We start from the raw sequence: 17,389 nt of genomic DNA, 5'->3' as shown, positions 1-17,389 counted from the left end.
ACTGCTTCTGGGTCTTTGAAAACTCTAGCAGTCCCTAGGTGAGCTCTTCCCCAAACACACCTGTTCAGCTGCCAACTTCAACTTGTAGTGAAAAGAGTCCTACCCCAGGAAAAGTGAGTTCCCATCTCTTAGTGTGAGGCTCTGGACCTGAACAGGGGCTGAGCTCCTGAGGTGTATGTTGACACTACGGTGAGTTGTCTTAGTTGCCTGAGCTGCATTTAGAGCTATTTCCTGCCCCTGAGATTGAAAAGCACATTTCCTTTGGTGGGATGATATCTTCCTGAACAGTTGAAAGGACAGTTTTCTTCCAAAAGGAAAATAAATAATACACCATCCTTCCTCTGAGGCATCTGTGAGGATAAAACCTCTAAAAAGCCTTGAGAGTGCAAACCTCAAGATCACAAGAGTCAAGTTAGAGCAAAAATGTTTGCCCATGAGTCCTGAGCATTATTTGCTGATAGGAGTGCATGCCCTGCACTCCTGACTATACGTGGAGTCTAGGGCTGGACTTTGCCTAAATTAAAGTTATTCAGATGTCATGTTTTCCTGCAGTGATATTTGCCATGAGCTGCTAGGACATGTACCTCTTTTTGCTGACCCCAGTTTTGCTCAGTTTTCTCAGGTAAGTTATTCAGCAGTTATGCTATTTTTATAACTGAACACACCAGAGCTGAGGCAATTCAGAGGATGAAATAAGAGCTACAAGGGATGGGATGGTGTGGAGGGAAATTCACCTTTAAGCTTATTGTTTAAGAATGACTGAGGTCAACTGAGTCTCCTTTTCCAAATAGCAGATGGTATTAACTATTTTCCTTTCTGTTTTGTCATCTGAGATTGTCATGGATAGGTATTCCAGAGAGTGGTGATGAATGGAGTTAAATCCAGCTGATGACCAGTCACCATTGGTGTTCCCCAGGGGGCGGTTTTGGGGCCCATCCTCTTTAATATCTTTACTGTTGATTTGGATGAGGGAATTGAGTGCACCCTCAATAAATCTGCAGACAACACCAAGCTGTAGGGAAGTGAGGAAGTGTTGATTTGCTGGAGGGTAGGAAGGACCTGCAGAGGAACCTAAACTAGATGGGTTGATGGGCAGAGGTCAATGGGATGAGGTTCAACATGGCTGAGTGCCAGGTCCTGCAGTTTGGCCACAACAACCTATGCAGCACTACAGACTTGGGCCAGAGTGGCTGGAAATCTGTGCAAAGGAAAAGGATCTGGGGATGTTGGTCAATGCTCGCCTGAACATGAGCCAGCAGTGTGCCCAGGTGGCCAAGAAGGCCAATGGCATCCTGGCTTGTATCAGGAATAGTGCAGCCAGTAGGACCAGGGAAGTGTTATTCCCCCTGTACTCTGCTCTGGTGAGGCCTCACCTTGAGTACTGTGTTCAGCTTTGGGCCCCTCAGTACAAGAAGGACACTGAGGCCCTGGAGCACATCCAGAGAAGGGCTATGAAGTTGGTGAAGGGTCTGGAACACAAGTCCTTTGAGGAGTGGCTGAGGGAACCGGGGTTGTTTAGTCTGGAGAAGAGGAGGCTCAGGGCAGACCTTATTGCTCTCTACAACTACCTGAAAGGAAGGTGTGGGGGGCTGAGGGTTGGCCTGTTCTCACGGGTAACTAGTGATAGGACTACAGGGAATGGCCTCAAGTTGCACCAGGGGAGGTTTAGGTTGGAAATGAGGAGACATTTCTTCTCAGAAAGAGCAGTCAGGCATTGGAACGGGTTAACCAAAGAAGTGGTGGTGTCACTGTCCCTGGGGGTGTTCAAGGAAAGGTTGGACTTGGTGCTTAGGGACATGATTTAGTGGGTGACATTGGTTGTAGGAGGATGGTTGGACCAGCTGATCTTGGAAGTCTTTTCCAACCTTAATGTTTCTATTCCATTCAAATGATGTATGTTTGCAGTTGGTAGCTTCCTAAGAGTAGTAAAGAAACAAACCGGAACATAGGGGAGAGCATTGCTGCATTTATGACAACAGCTGATGTCATGAAGGCTGTGAATCAGGATTTATTTACTGCTTGAAATCTAGACACAAGTCACATGTGTGAACTTACGTACCTATACGCCAAATGTTTGTCTTGTGTGGGTTGTTTTTTATAGGCAAATCCTTTGTAAAGAATTCATCTAAAACCTTCTCTGTAGATGTTGATCCTTCCGGGGAAAGTTAAATGGCTCGTGATTCAAATGAGTTATTGCACCATCTTGTAGCCCAAACGTTAGGGAAAGTGAAGAATTTTTATTTATTTATTTACTTATTTTTCTGTTGAAGTCACAGAGAAGTCTATCACAGAGGATGTCAAGTGAGGAACTGTCCCATTTGCAAATGTGTGAGACGGCTGGAGAAGAGCTTTCTCTTTGCTAGTGTTAATGTCTCTGGAAAAGAAGCCAAACCTCAGGGAAGGAGTAAATTTAGACTGCATCTTACCAGAAAAACAAGAAAAAACAGACAGACAGACAGACAGACAGGAAGGAAGGAAGGAAGGAAGGAAGGAAGAAAAGAAGGAAGAGAAAGACAAAGAGAGACAGAAATAAAGACAGAAAGAAGGATTGAGGATAGAAGGATGGGAGGTCAAGAAGGACAGAAAGATGGAAGTACGGAAGAAGGGAAAGAAAGGGCCATAGCCTTTATGTAACAACCTGCTCACAAGACAGAAATTAACCTGCTGTAGCTATTAGCACTCAGTATTGACTGCGGGCTCTGCATTTCCCCAGGACCAGGGATTCCTTCAAAATAGGCCCTACTGCACTTTGGCTTATTGGTATTTGACATATTTGACAATAGCTGCACTAATGCTTTTGGTTTGGGAAAGGGTACTGGGGGTGGGGGCTCTGATTTTACATTGTGCAGTCCTCACGAGAGCAAACTGAGAAAGGTACCTGGTTATATACAGTCTCATGTAGCTTCTGAATCCAGCTATAGCATGCATCCTGGGAAAGTTTCTATTACCTCCCAAGGTATGAATGAGCTCTTTCAAATCATGCCCTGTCATTCAGGAAAAAAACACAAATAAACAAACATGTCTTTCAAGGCTGCAAGAAACCTCCTGCAATCCAGACCCATCAAAGCAAAAATAAATATTTAAGCAGTATGGATGTGATTGATTTATCTTCTTTTGACTGTATCATTCTCTTGGGTGTGCATTGTGGGCTTGATCAAAAGTCTGTCAAAGCAAAAGGAGAATTTTATTTGACTTCAATGGCTTTTGTACCAAGCACAAAGAACTATGCCTTGTAAATGACATTTAGACAGGACCCTTTTGTTCATTTCTGGAGAGAGTTCTGGTTTAAAATTGATGTTGCACGATAGGAATATGTCCTGTAAACATTTGTGTGTGGTAATAAGTGATGGTAACATTTAAAATGTGAGAAATTACATAAGACAAGACAGGAAGAATGTTTGCAATAAATGGCTTGAAGAATAATGGTTTATTGTTACAGGAAATTGGACTGGCATCTCTGGGAGCTCCAGATGATTTCATCGAGAAACTTGCTACGGTAATTTAATAAATGAGGGCCCAGTTTTCCAAAGCACCCTGTGTTGTTTAATTCTGCTGCCACTGAAGTCACTGATAGAACTCCCATAGAGTTGAATGGGAACAGAGTGAAGTCCATAATTGGAAAACCCCACCCTGAAACAGTTACATTAAAGAAAAATAATTTTGGCACCACTTATTCAAAGTGACAGTTGTGATTAAACACAGAGGGCCAGACAAGACTTCCTCCAGCACAAACATATTAGGCAAGAGGAGATTACATGTTACTACATGCCCCCAGTGAATTTTGGGAGACAGCCTCCTTAGCTGTTCTACCTGCTAGTGTTCCTTTTCTTCTGCCCTGCTGGGCAGATAAGTTAATGCTTTACCTGAATCCTACTCTGCGACTCCAAATGAAAATCAGGAGAGAGAGAGATGAGATTAGTGATCTAACAATCTAGATGAGATTAGTGATCTCATTAGCCTATGAGATTAGTGTCCCCAGTGCCAGCTCACCTGGCAGAGTACTGCAGCATCTTTGCTGTTTCTGATAGATGAGGTAGTTTTTCTGAGGCAGGGCACATATCCTTGTATCCAAACACATAGTAGCAGACCAAAAAGTCAAGGTAGGCCACACGATGTCTTCTATTGCACTAACAGCTCATTCCCTCTGTGCTGCTGCAGCTAGATGCCTCTGTGTAAAACAGGAAACAAATTTATATAATCAAAGGTTCAAACTTAACTGAGTTGGCCAGACCAAATGAAATTTTATTGCTATAGTTTCATTATCTCTGCTCTGCTGACAAATGTAAGCACAGTAAAACACAACTGCATTTGTCAGGAAGCTCAATTTGCACCGTGGCCCTTCCAGAAGAAGAATTTCAGTCTGTGAGGATGTTTATTGTATTAATGCAGTTGATACTTGACACACTGCAATATTTGAAACAGAAAAGCAAATTCTAAATGCATTCAAATCAATGATGCGTCCCTGCCCATTTTGATCAAGGAATCATATGCTTCTCTCTAAATTTCTTTCTAGGTTTATTGGTTTACAGTGGAGTTTGGACTATGTAAGGAAGGCGATTCACTAAAGGCATATGGTGCAGGGCTGCTGTCTTCATTTGGGGAGCTACAGGTGTGTTCTATAAAACATTTTGAAGATGAGACATTGTTCATACCTGAGTTTTTATAATTGCTCAATTTTCTCTTCCAGATATGTTCAAACCCTTATTTTCCTTCACACTTTGTGCTCACAAGTAGCATATAATGTCATAGTTCACTGAAGTGCTCTACCTCATAGATGTGTCAGTGTATTTATAGACAAAGGGCTCATAGCTGCTTCTTTCCTAGTAAGTCACTGTGTCATTGGTATTCCACAGCAGCAAGTCTTCCCTCTGAGAAACTGGGTGGTATGCAGTAGCTCTATCTTTCACAGCAAATTAAAGCACTTTTAAACTGAAACAAACTTCTTACCCTTTTGCTCATAGTACTGTTTATCAAGTAAACCTGAGATTCAGCCTCTTGTCCTGGAGAAGACTGCTGTGCAGAAGTACCCTGTTACTGAGTTCCAGCCTGTCTACTTTGTTGCTGAAAGTTTTAAAGATGCAAAAGAAAAGCTAAGGTAATCCAGTCATTCCATATATGATGCAATTTCTCGACCTCTGCAAACACAATAGAACCCATTGTCATAACAGGTATTGAGTTGACAGGTATTGTTTTGAGAGGCTTTATAATAAATTCTTCAGTGCTCAAAGAGACTTAGCAGTTGTTACACTAAAAATTTTGTTATGGGGAATGAAAGGAACATGCCTTTTATATGAAGCCAAGAATTTCTGCTTATCCTAATTGAGTTTCATCAGTATAACCAAAATACGTATAAAAATACGTCCAATAAAATAAGTCCAATTGCACTGATAGTAACACATAGGTTCAAAGCTAATTAACAGATAAAAAGTCTCTTTAACATTGCTATAGTTAAAATTTGTTATAAAAAATAATCTCCCAGTATATTCTCCTTTTCTACTGAATTTATGCCCACCCTTACACTTTCTTTTGTGTCCTAAAGTCAATGGTTTCAGTCTGGTGGTGGTGGGTGGAGTTGTCAAGTAATCAGCATCTGTTGAGGTCTTCAGGGCAGAGCTGTGATACTAATGAAAATAGTTTCTGTCTCTCTTTTGTGAGGAGGAGGAAGGTGTTGATGTTCTTGATGCTTTGTTTCTTCCTCCTGAGTCCAAGGTGTGTTCAGGGCCATTTTTATGTTCTCTAATATTCTTTATATCTTTTTCTACATTGTTCTGAAAATATGTTTTACTTCTGACTTTACAAATGTATGATAAATATTATTTTAGGTCTTTATTTTTTTTTCCTCAGCTCTTAAGTTACTATGAGTAACTGACCAGTGGGGAGTTGGAGAGTTGCTAATAGCCTGATAGCCCAGGGACCACAGCATCATCCTATGCTCATGCCTTTAAGGCCTGTTATCAGCCCATGACAGTAGTTCTTTATGTTTCATTATTACTTTAGGGCCAGACTTAGTTCACTCTATACAGCACAACTACGTGGTATTCCTGCCTATACAGAAATTATTAACAGTGGGCATTATAGCACACAATTATTCAGAATTGAGCTAAACTAAAACAAATTAGGTAATAGCTACATGGTCATTAGACAATTGCTATTACAGCTAAAAAAAAAAAGTCCAAGCCAGCCTAATAACCTTCAACCCGAGACCTCTGTTGTTAGCTTAATACAGAGCCTCCAGCTTGTTACCAGCAGTGTGTTTATGAGCCTACAGGGCTACACAGTAAATGTTTCAGTCATCTGTGACTCAAACACAAATTCAGTTCCAGTTCAACAAGACTTTGAAGTAATGGCCCAGGTTCAGTTCTGGTTCTTGAAACAGGACTGGCTCAGACTGCATCTGTGGTTCAGCTTGGGTTCCACCTCACAGCAATATTTCTATTTTTGTTTAAAAACAACAACATTCTTTCTGGATGTTAGCCAAGCCACTGGGGGTTTGCCTTGTTCACACTCAACAAATCTTTCACATGAGATGCCATAGAGGGACTTTTTTCAGACCTGCCATCTCTTCTTTCTTTCTCTCTCTCTCACAGATGAACACATACCAAGACCCAAGACATTTTGCTGTCCTAGGCTCCTCAGCTTCTGGGTCTTCCTAGCTACCTCCTCTGCTTTTTCCTCAGTCATCATAATCCTACAGCCTCTACTCCTACCATTTGCTCTGGGCCAATACTTGAGAAAGATAGCTTTCTCTTCTGGTTTATGCTATTAATATCCTGCATACATTTTCTATCTTCTCTGTGTACTTCTTCTCACTGAAATGAACTGGTAAGAACTGATAAGCAAGCTCCTTTAAAAAAACGTAAGATGTTGCATTGCTCTATAAAAAGGATCTTGGGTCTTCTTTATTTGTTTCAAAGATCAAATTGGAGAACTGGTTAAACTGAAAGAGGTGAACAGGTTGGTCCAATGCCTGTGTTGGTGGGTTATGCCTGGGTGCACATTTGTGTGTGTGTGTAACAGAAAACCTCCCTGAAAAATTCTTCTGAGGCTGACCTGGAAATTTCATATTGAGATATTCATCTCCTAATAAGAAATTCATTTCCTAATAAGAATCTTACTTTCAGCTGAGATTTAGGAAGACTGTCTTCTAAAGTGGATCTGTCCCCTTAGAAAAACACTTTCGTCATAGCCAACCTAATTTTTTTTTTTTTACCGTCACACCTTGTGGCCTGCTCACACTGAAATCTGTTTGAGACAAGAGTTTTAGCTGATAATAATTAGGACTAAACTGAAGGAGCAAAGTGGAGGTGGCATCCAGCATATTCCACTGTTCTGGGCCTATGGGATTTAACATGATGAGTCACAGCCTGTATAGTGGGGTTCCATAATCAATTCCTGCGTGCTTTCCTTCCTCTTTCAGCAATAACTTCAGTAATCTGAAGCAGATATATAAGCCAGTATCCTGCTGGGGTCTGCAAGGAGTCTGGAACAATAGCTCTGACCATCTCTTCCCACTCAGAGTCTTCCTTTCTACAGTTCTGTGGTTATGCAAATTAGTATTTTCCCAAGATACTGAATTCTTACTGCTTTTGCAGTGGAATTAACTATTTTGCAGCTGAGAATAAGGAGTGGCAAGACTGCAACTTCACTCTACTGACTATCTCCTATATTTGCAATGACCTGTGTGCCTCTACTAACAATGCCAGAAATTAAGTCTGCTTGCTCCATGATATGCCAGAATGGCATAGATACTTGTACTTGCTTTCCCAGAAATTGAAAACATGGATCAGGATTTCTATCTTTTGCATTCCTGAAAGGAAAAAGAAGTTTTAAAGTTTGGCAAATCTTAGTAGCTATGTAGTTGGACTATATCAGGAACAGTGTTGACATGCCAATAGCATAATTAGGCCTGCTTGGGAAAAACAAAGGTGGTAAGGATAAATGAACATTCAAGCATGTTACAGAATGCTGTAGGTCTCAGCTCACTCAGCAGGAATTTCAGTTATTTCCTTTCACAGATTTTCTTATTACCCTCACCAGCAAATGCATATACCAATCAAAAAAAGAGAGTTACTGAAAATAGGAGCTTTTCAGGTTTGCATGTGTTTTTGTATTTTCCCTCAGGAAATTTGCTCAGACGATCCCTCGTCCTTTCTCTGTTCGGTACAATCCCTATACCCAGAGAATTGAAGTCCTGGACAATGCAAAGCAGCTGAAGAATTTAGCTGACACCATCAACAGTAAGGAACTATACATTTGTTAGCTTGAATTCCTCAGAGCTTGAATCAGAAATAGTAACCACAAAGCAGATTTTGTCTGGTCGCCTTTTGTGCTTTGAGCTTGACCAAATTCAGTCATCAAACATCTCCTTTATGGTGCAAAAATTCCTTCCTAATTCTAGCTAAACTTCCAAACAGCACTTCCACTTGACTATAGTTTGTTACATTAGATGTAGAGCTTAGGGATATGGTTTAGTGGGGACTGTTAGTGTTAGGTCAGAGGTTGGACTCGATGATCTTGAGGTCTCTTCCAACCTAGAAATTCTGTGATTCTGTGATCTGAAATATCTAGTTTTACTGGAGGTGCTAGGAAAGGCCAGAGGGCCTGGTGATGGATTCTGACCTGAGGCTCTAGTTGTTTTCAGCAAGGAAGTAAAGGGAAAGCTTGGCTTAGTCATATTTTCTTTTGTCATTCTAGCTTTTTCCCTGATGTGGAATATTTTTAATATTGACTGGCCTGCTAAGAGCCAGCATTCCTATTCCTGCAAGCCAACCTTGTGTGGCTGATGAAGGTGAAGGACTGACTTTAAAATCTGTACTTCATTATGACCCTCATAAATGTGTCCAATCCAGCACTTATTTGCTCAACTATTTTTTTTTTTTTTTCCAGGGTATGAATATAAATGTTAAATATATACAGGGGTTTTAGAAATGGGATAACTGTAGGATTAATTACTGTGATTATTTCCTTTGCAGGTGAGATGGGCATCCTTTGCAATGCTCTTCAGAAGATAAAATGAAGATTATCTATAACTCATGCTAATCATCAGCCACAGTATAGAAGCTGCCATATACAAATACCAGTCTTCACTTAGCCTCAGTCTATTTTCCTGTGTACTGCTTGAATGCTTGTCATATATCTTAATTATCACAGATTATCAGACAAAGAATCAGAGAATGGTTTGGGTTGGAATGGGCCTTAAAGACCACCTATTTCCAATCCCCCTGCCATGGGCAGGGACATCTCCCACTAGACCAGGTTGCTCAAACCCTCATCCAACCTGTCCTTGAGCACTTCCAGGGATGGAGCATCCACAGCTTCTCTGGGCAACCTGTTCCAGTGCCTCACCATGCTCATAGTTAAGAAGTTCTTCTTTATATCTAATCGAAACCTACCCTCTTTTAGTTTAAAGCCATTACCTCCTGTTCTTTCACTACACTCCCTGACAAAGAGTCCCTCCCCAGCTTTCCTGCAGGCCCCCTTTAGGCACTGGAAGGCTGCTGTGAGGTCTCCCCAGAGCCTTCTCTTCTCCAGGCTGAACAACCCCAACTGCTTCATCCTGTCTTCAAAGGAGAAAGAGACATTTGCAGGTGACCCTTGCCTCTTTTGGCCTTCAGACGCTAATCCATTTTTTTTCTGACTAAAGCATAAACATCAACTTAGTTCTAGGAATCTAGGGAAACCCTCCGTATCTCTTGTGCCAAAGGTTGGCAGAAGGAGGAGATGTCCACCATGCAGAACTACAATCTGCTGCAGACATGGGGTTGCATTACCACACCTGGCACAGTGACTGGATGGTAATATCTAACACTGACTAATCCACCCTTTTTCTCTCACATTCATCTTTCCCTCAGTCCCTTACATTTGTGCATATTCTCCATGAAATCCTAAACTCTACATGTTTCAGGGAATATACACATGCTGTTTGGCCCTGTAGAGTATGACCTTCCCTTGGTGAAACTGTACTGCTTTTACACATGAGCACCTCTATCGTGATTTTTTTTTTCTAGAAGTGTGATGTTGCCATTGATAAACAGCATAGATGCTAGTAGAAAAAACAGCAAATATACTGCAGCTTCATTAACAAAGATGTATTGCCACACACAAATATACTGTATTTGCACAATGATTAGTCCCCAAAAGGTCTGTGTAGGTCAAGAATACTTTATGCTGTGTTCTGTCATTGCATTGCCATTTGCAGAATGGAGTCCCTAAGCAAGGCACTGAGACTGCTTATCCAGAGCATGGGGTCCATGCCTCAGTACAGTACCCACAAAAAGGCCTTTTCAGAGAACAGTTACCTAAAGACACATCTGTGTGGCTTCTTGCTGTTGGATGCTAGGTCACTTTGCCAATACTCTGTGCAAGTAAAAAAACATGCAGAAGTTTTAGCATGTCATCAAGGCCTTATTAGCCCAATCTTAGAGCTGTGATGGCTGTAACCTTGTGTAACATAATTGTCTTAGAGCTGATTCAAGAAGCTGACAGAAAGGGGAGAGCTCTCTGAATTGACTTACTCAGCTACTCACTGAGGAAAGCTGAGGTGTGAAGGTTACCTTGTATAGTACGTGTCCTGAGAGTGGGTGCTTTATTCAGCACTGCTGCAAGGTATCTCCAAACTTTTTGGGCTTATAATCCAGGTGGATAACAATACCCTTCCTGTTGGAAATGAAGGAGAATTGTGTCTTTTAATGCAGCTGAAGATATCAGAGCCTTCTGATTCCTAATTCACCTTATCTGTGGCTAGAGTCCCCACCAACGCTATAGGAGACACGGGTTAGCCTGTGTCCCCAATCTGAATGTATTCAAATTCACAGACAGAATAATTCAAGACAAATCTTCAATCATTATGCTTTTTGGAGTCTCCTCCCTTCCCCCACCTGAGCTTTAATCTCCTTTTGTTAAAGCACTTTTGTTCTGCCTGGAGTATAGCTTGACTGAGGCAGAAAATGGAAACAAGGGTGTTTCTAGTTTAACCCAGATGAGCCATAGAGATAGAAGACCTTTGATGTTCAGAAGCCTATTTCTGTATTTTCTCCAATAACTTTCATTCAAGACAGCTAAATGCTCTCTTGGACTGGTCCACATTGTATAATACCTTCCTGTAGCTCCCCAGTTGAAGAAAGGAGATCAGCACTTGTATATTAGAACTAAATCGACCAAAGAAATGCAGAACAGTATTTCCACCTTGAAACAGTACTGCATTATGATGCCAACATGATTCAAGAGTCATATTTTTGTTAGAAGATCCAAAGATGAAGGGGGATTTGAAAATTCATAAGTTCAGTACCTACTATTGTACTACTCTTGTATTTATAGATTGAAAATCAGTGGAGCTTCAGTGTAAGCATCATCCTCTAGGAAGACAGAAAGTACAGCTGTTTCCATTATATTTATGGTGGCTAATAACATTAATCTATGGATACCAGCTGGAAACCTTTTCTGTAGAAGTATACTTATGCAAAATGGAATCATTTAGGTGCTTTGAAGTAAGCTTTTTTTTATCTCTGTATCTTTCTTCTTCTGTTTTTTTTTTTTTTTTTTTTTTTTGTTCCCATGACAAGGTCTATGTAGAATTTTCAGTTCTTGGCATGTATTTTCAGTGTGAAAATAACCCATATTTTTCTCTCTTTATATAATAGGACCCATAAGGTAACTCTGTACCGAAAAAGACAATTTCATCCCAAGGGTGAAGTCTTTCAAACTAATCCACAGGCAGCTTTCCAAGCTCCTCTGCTTTTGATTTCTGTTATGCATGATAGCAGTGGTAAATCTATAGAAATATTAAGAACACAGGATTCATGATTGTCTTTTTTGTGCAGGTGGAATGGTTAAAGAACATTGATGACACAAGTCTGATTCTGAGTCCATTAATGCAGGTGTAAATGAACAATAGCTCAGCCAAAGCATCATCACATAGCTGTTCAGAAAGACTCAGAGATGAGAAAAAGTTAAATGCTTAGTATTTGAAAAGTAGAGGACATATACTGAGAATAGATTTTCTTGAAGAAAAATGACAGTTTTAATGTGCTTTAAATAATACAAAGTAAATTTCATTTAAAATGATACTTCTTTATGGGCCACTTCTTATTTCCACGCTAAAGAAAATTAAAACTGTATAGCAAAATGCTCTTTGATTTATCTGGACAATATAAATCTTATAGGTAAGTTAAACACCCAAGTTAATCAGAAGTAAATACACAGGGAAGAGAGAAAGACCATCTGAGGTGTGCTCCAATTAAAAAAAGGCTAACCTGCAGTGACTGAGTTTCACTCATCCTGACAAGATCATGGAGCTTTAACAGGAAGCAGAGATTTGAAAAAAAAGTCCCAGGATGTGTGTAATTACCAAGAAATATACAGTAACATATTACTTTACCTTTGCATACTCTGTACATCTTTGTATGCTACACTGACTAACCCATCCCAAGCTTACCTTTTAGGTAAACTTCCTCAGTTCTGTCCTACCATGCTCACATTTCTTAATGTCCTTGTCTCCAAGCTTTGTTTCAGGTAACCAAAGAAGTCCTCTCATGAGGCCCTCTTCCTTTGCAGTGACCTTGGCCAAGGCCAGTGATGGTGTTGGAGGCAGGAAGTCATCAGCATGAAGTTATATAGGGATGTGGTCTCCTCTGGGCATCTTAAGATGCCTAGATCTGACAGCAGCCTTGCAGTAGGGATGTTTTATTCCTCAAAGGATGCAGAAAATCTTGAAAGAGGGGTTAAGCACAGGAAGAGCACACAGGAGTTCATTCTTTTAAAGCCTGTCGCTTTGCTGCTCTTCAAACCATGCTGGCAATTGGCAGAGAAAACTTTTTTAATGTTGAAATGTAACCATTTAAATTAACCTAAATAAAAATAAAAATAAATGTTAATGCCACATCCAACTCATATGAATAGCATTGTGTTCATACATGGTAGAGATATCCAGAATGGGAACAGTTCAAAAATGGACAGCTTGTCTGTGGTGATCAGCCATGGCCTCCCTCTCAGGGCACAGGAGAGGATAAACCCACTGGCTTTTGGGGTTGGAGAGACTTACTTTCTGCAAGGAGAAGCTGCCTGTCCCTGTGGGACACACTGTGTTTCTGTCCTTGCATAGCCCTTTAAACTGCAACATTCAACCTGAAACCTCTTCTCCTGTACTCCTAGAGGTCCCCAAAAGTGCTGAAACCAACACTTTGGCAATGGGATGTCCTAGAAAAGCTGACTTACACCAGGAAACCATGTATGGAGCCTTTCTGGGCCTGTCCCGAGTGTGGATCCAAGGTGGCAGTAGAGCATCCACTGGCTGGGGAAGGACATGTTACCACTTGAGACACACATCTCTCTGTGCTGGATCTGCAATGGGCTACAAAGCTGCACTGCAAGCTTTGTTTATTGTGCTCTAACTGTCTAAGGCTTATGACGCCAGTCTGGGTCTACTGAGAAACCTCAATTCATATACACAGGACCATTCTGCTTCATGTTGTACAAGTATGGAGATATGGGACTCTGACACTAGGTTAAGACAACCATAAGAGCCTGATGGTTCTGCCCTCTTAATGCTTGTGACCAGTGCCATAGCCATACATCTCAAGACCTAGGGCTTTCACCTGCAGTGCAAGGACTCAGGAAAAAGGCTGGAAAAATAGAGCTTGTGCCACTTGTCATTTGTGCCATGTCTGTGACCTGAATGTGGGGATGCATGAACCCACTTTCCTTGGGGAAGGCCCAGTCTGGATTCAGACAGTCAGACTTGTCTCAGCTCCTTCATGCCCAGCCTTGCCACCTCTACTATGGTAACACAGGTGTGGGAACAGCATTTTCCCCCCCTTGAAGCCTACTTTCTTCCCCCCACCTTCCCTATCCCATTTGGTTTACAGATGCAGTTAAGCCCGGTGCTTCTGTGGGCTCTGCACAGACCTCTCTGACATGCCTCCTTGGGACATAAGCAGGGCCAGGGGTATAGGGTTGGGGGCAGCCCATGTCAGACGAATATGCCAGATCCTGAAGCCTGGCTGGGTTCAGGATCTCAGCCAGTGGCCAGCCTTGCCCATCCCGTGGGCAGTGCCAGGCCCTGTGGCACCTGGTCTTGGGCCATGCACAGCTGTGAGGACCCTGCTTCCCAGGCTGGCACTCATCCACCCTGCAGAGCCCAGGGTTCCCTAGGTCTGGGTGGACGGGTGTTCCTGAGGATGCTGAGACCTGCCTTCCTGGCATGGTGCTCTGAAATTTGCCCTGGGTTTGTCTGTCTTGGCCAGGGAATAGCTAGGAGGATTGAGGTCTTCCCTGACCTCATGGGCTAAGGAGAAATGCAGTGTGGCCATGGTCTCCAGGTCATATTTAACTTCCCAGGCCAGGGAGGAGCTAAGAGAAATTCATTACTGAGGTGTGAGACCCATCCAGGACCAGCTAAGGATCACACAGAAAATGGCTCCATTTGTGAAGGGAGGACAAAACAGTGGCTGGCCTTCCTTTTGGGCCTACAAGATGACTTTCACAGGGGCACACTATAACTTGGGAAGCCAGCTAAAATGCCAGCTTAATGGGCAGACTGCACTCAGCCTATGTGGGGCTAGAGAAGGACAGGTCAGCCTGTGGGCAGGAAGAGCTCGGAAGTAGGCAATGAGATTTGATTTTGATTCAGATAGATCTTTCTGGCACTCCCACAACTGTGTCAGTGCAAAGGGGACACCGCTTGGATTGGACTAGGAAGTGGGGCAAGAGCCTGTTTGATTCTCTGGGGGCATGGCCAATGCAGATGGGTCCCCATTGAGATAAGAGAGAATGGGGAGGAAGCGCTATCTGAGAAATGGTGTAGGGCAGTCCAGACTAGGAAATATAAATGGTACTCAGGCTAATTGCCTCTCCTCAAAGGAGCCCATCTCCGGGTGTGAATGGCTTGCAGACACCTTCAAACAGAGGGGGAGGGTCCTGCTTTGAAGTTATCCAGAAGAGGGGGGTTATCTTGGGCTCTTACGCAGATCCTACGCAGGCAGTTTCCCTTGATGTGTCTGGCATGGCTGACATAAATGGTTCTACATCCAACACAGTAGGAACCAGCTTGCATCACTGCCATCTGGCAGCTCTGGTCTCACCACCCACGTAGTCCCACTGCATCTCCAGTCCCATCACAATCCCCAGCCATTACTCTGGTAGAACTACACACAACCTCAGGAAGTTTTCACTGAACATCTTGCAGTTGCAGTCTTCTGCTCTGGCTCCCAATGAAGACTGACTTTGGGGTGATCTCAGGCCAAAGGGAAGAGGCCGGCAAGGAGAAGGTGATGCGCAGCATACAATCCTTGAACAGGCAAGGCAGCCTTGACTCCAAGGATGATGGAGCCACTCTCATCCTGACCCTCACCCTCTGCAATGTGAGGAAGACTGAGCTCTCCAGGGCAGCCAAAGTCTTTGAGGTACAGACCCTGCCACTCACCTTCCATCCCCTTTCTCCACTGACCCACTTCTTCTGCCCCTATTGCCTTCACCTCTCCTACTCTGCATCTCCCCCTCTCTTACTGCTGTCCTTCTGCTTGCCTGTGCCCCTGAGTTATGCCTCTGTCTGCTTTCTCCCTTCCTTCTTGTCCCTATTGTGCTTCAGAGTCTTAGAGAGCTTGACTGGCCTCTCTAGATGGAGGATAGTGCTCTGGAGGGAGGAAGCAGCTAGACACAATCATTTAGAAGAATCATCATTTTATGCAAGAACTGTTCATAGCAGATACCAGTCTATTGTCTGTTTCTAGCAATTGTGGTGGCCAGCCATGACTAAAAAACAGGCCAGTATTTCAAGTACTCAGACTGTGGTGTTGTTAGAAGCCAGTGATTTTTCCTGCATATTTGGCAGGAGATATAGAGAACACAAGAGCTGTAAACCATATACGCATTATATATTCTGGGCACATGAAGTACCCCTACCAGGTGCTCACTCTCATCTGTGAAAATGAATATCTCAAAAGAAAAGTATTGTATTTGTTACTTATTTTTAATTGTTTGCAATTATTTAATGATTATGGTGTTATTATACATCAATAGATCTGCTTTCATTTTGCCAGGCTCTCAAGAGTTACCCAGTCACTCATTTGCTATTTCTGCACAGATGAAATGCTACAATCAACAGTATCCCATCTTTCATCTCCATCTCTCTCTACGTAATTCTACTGTGTTTACTGTTTAGCCCTGCATGTATTTTAGCTCCTTCTAAACTGAGCATTTCTAGGCTTCATTGCTTAACATGTACTTCTTGTTAATACCTCTTTTAGTCATCTTTTAAAGATATTGTATAAGTGCTTCTAGATTTATTTGGCTTTTCAGTCTTTTGACAAGCCTCATATCAACATCTGGCTCTTGCAGATGTTTGAAACTCAGATCCATCACTTTGAAACAAGGGAAGCCAAAAAGCCCAAGAACTCTGCTGATGATCTTGACATTTTTGTTGAATGTGAAGTTCATAGTGCTGATGTTAATATCCTTATCACGTCCTTAAAGAGAGCAGCAGAGGATGTGAAAACTGGCAGAGAAGACAAAGGTAAGAAACATACGCATATGTTAGTACTGTTTTGTTTCTATTTGGAGTAGGTTTTTTAGCTTTCTCTTAATAGTATTAATTCAATCAGTCTGGAAAACAAGTGAGCATACATCACTTTTCTTCAGCATGTGACTGTTTACCTTGGGATCATTCCCAATGGTGTAGAAAGGGGGGCATTTTGGCATGGGTAGTGAAACTGAGGTGAGAAAAGTGTTCCATCAAGTAGGGAGCTGAGAAGGATAGAGCAGCAAAACATGAAGCTCAGGTGAAACTGGAAACTCCCCAGTGACAGGAGGACTGTGGGCTGAGACCTGGACAGAAAACTGAGAGCTATGAGGCTCTTCGGAGTGACCACAGACACTTGATGGGAATGCAATAATATGGTAGATAGCCTGAACTTTTCATTTGCATGTACTCCCAAGGAGTTTGCTTAAGGAAAGTGATGGGACAATGCCCTGCTTTGATGGCTTTAACTCAAAAGAACTTGGTACCAACCAAAAGAAGTGGAGAAAAGCAGCGGTTACCTCTGCTTCTATGAAGCAAAGACAGAGACAGTCAAACTGGTATCTGTCAGCACCATCCCTGTTTTACTGGCTGCGTGCACTTCTGTAACAAGGTCAAGGATTCTGCTACAGTCCTTTCTCCCCTCTCATTTAGCCTGTCTGCCCTCTCCCAGGACTTAGCAGAGGATAGGCAAGACGCATATGGGGATATACACTGGATGACTCATGATCAGGTATAGGTTTTGAGGAGACATGGTCACAAATGGAATGACAAGGGACTTTCATATAGAACCGCTAGCAGAGCCAAAGACAAAGACAAAAAAATAAAAATAAATAAAGGGTGATGTAAGAAACCTGTCTGACTTGTATTTCTTTCTTC

The 17,389-nt window shown here is 42.3% G+C and overlaps 2 protein-coding genes across 2 annotated transcripts in view; both read left to right on the top strand.

Moving 5' to 3' along the window:
* Positions 1-9,016, top strand: part of PAH (phenylalanine hydroxylase) — a gene marked incomplete at its 3' end in the record, with an annotated part of 36,571 nt that extends 27,555 nt beyond the window's left edge. Inside the window, exons 8-13 of the mRNA XM_084296557.1 lie at positions 553-622; positions 3,440-3,496; positions 4,514-4,609; positions 4,962-5,095; positions 8,122-8,237; positions 8,973-9,016. Of these exons, the coding sequence (XP_084152683.1) occupies positions 553-622; positions 3,440-3,496; positions 4,514-4,609; positions 4,962-5,095; positions 8,122-8,237; positions 8,973-9,016 (517 nt within the window). The remainder of the gene's footprint in view (positions 1-552; positions 623-3,439; positions 3,497-4,513; positions 4,610-4,961; positions 5,096-8,121; positions 8,238-8,972) is intronic.
* A 6,190-nt stretch (positions 9,017-15,206) lies between these two features.
* Positions 15,207-17,389, top strand: part of LOC311221008 (tyrosine 3-monooxygenase-like) — a gene marked incomplete at both ends in the record, with an annotated part of 30,402 nt that continues 28,219 nt past the window's right edge. Inside the window, 2 exons of the mRNA XM_084304727.1 lie at positions 15,207-15,398; positions 16,294-16,507. Coding sequence (XP_084160853.1) covers positions 15,207-15,398; positions 16,294-16,507 — 406 coding nt within the window. The remainder of the gene's footprint in view (positions 15,399-16,293; positions 16,508-17,389) is intronic.

Source organism: Netta rufina, assembly GCF_964035555.1.
Source record: "Netta rufina genome assembly, chromosome: 1".
NCBI classification, from domain to species: Eukaryota; Metazoa; Chordata; class Aves; order Anseriformes; family Anatidae; genus Netta; species Netta rufina.
The sequence above is the reverse complement of the archived record's forward strand: the minus strand, read 5'-3'. Positions and strand labels throughout refer to the sequence as shown.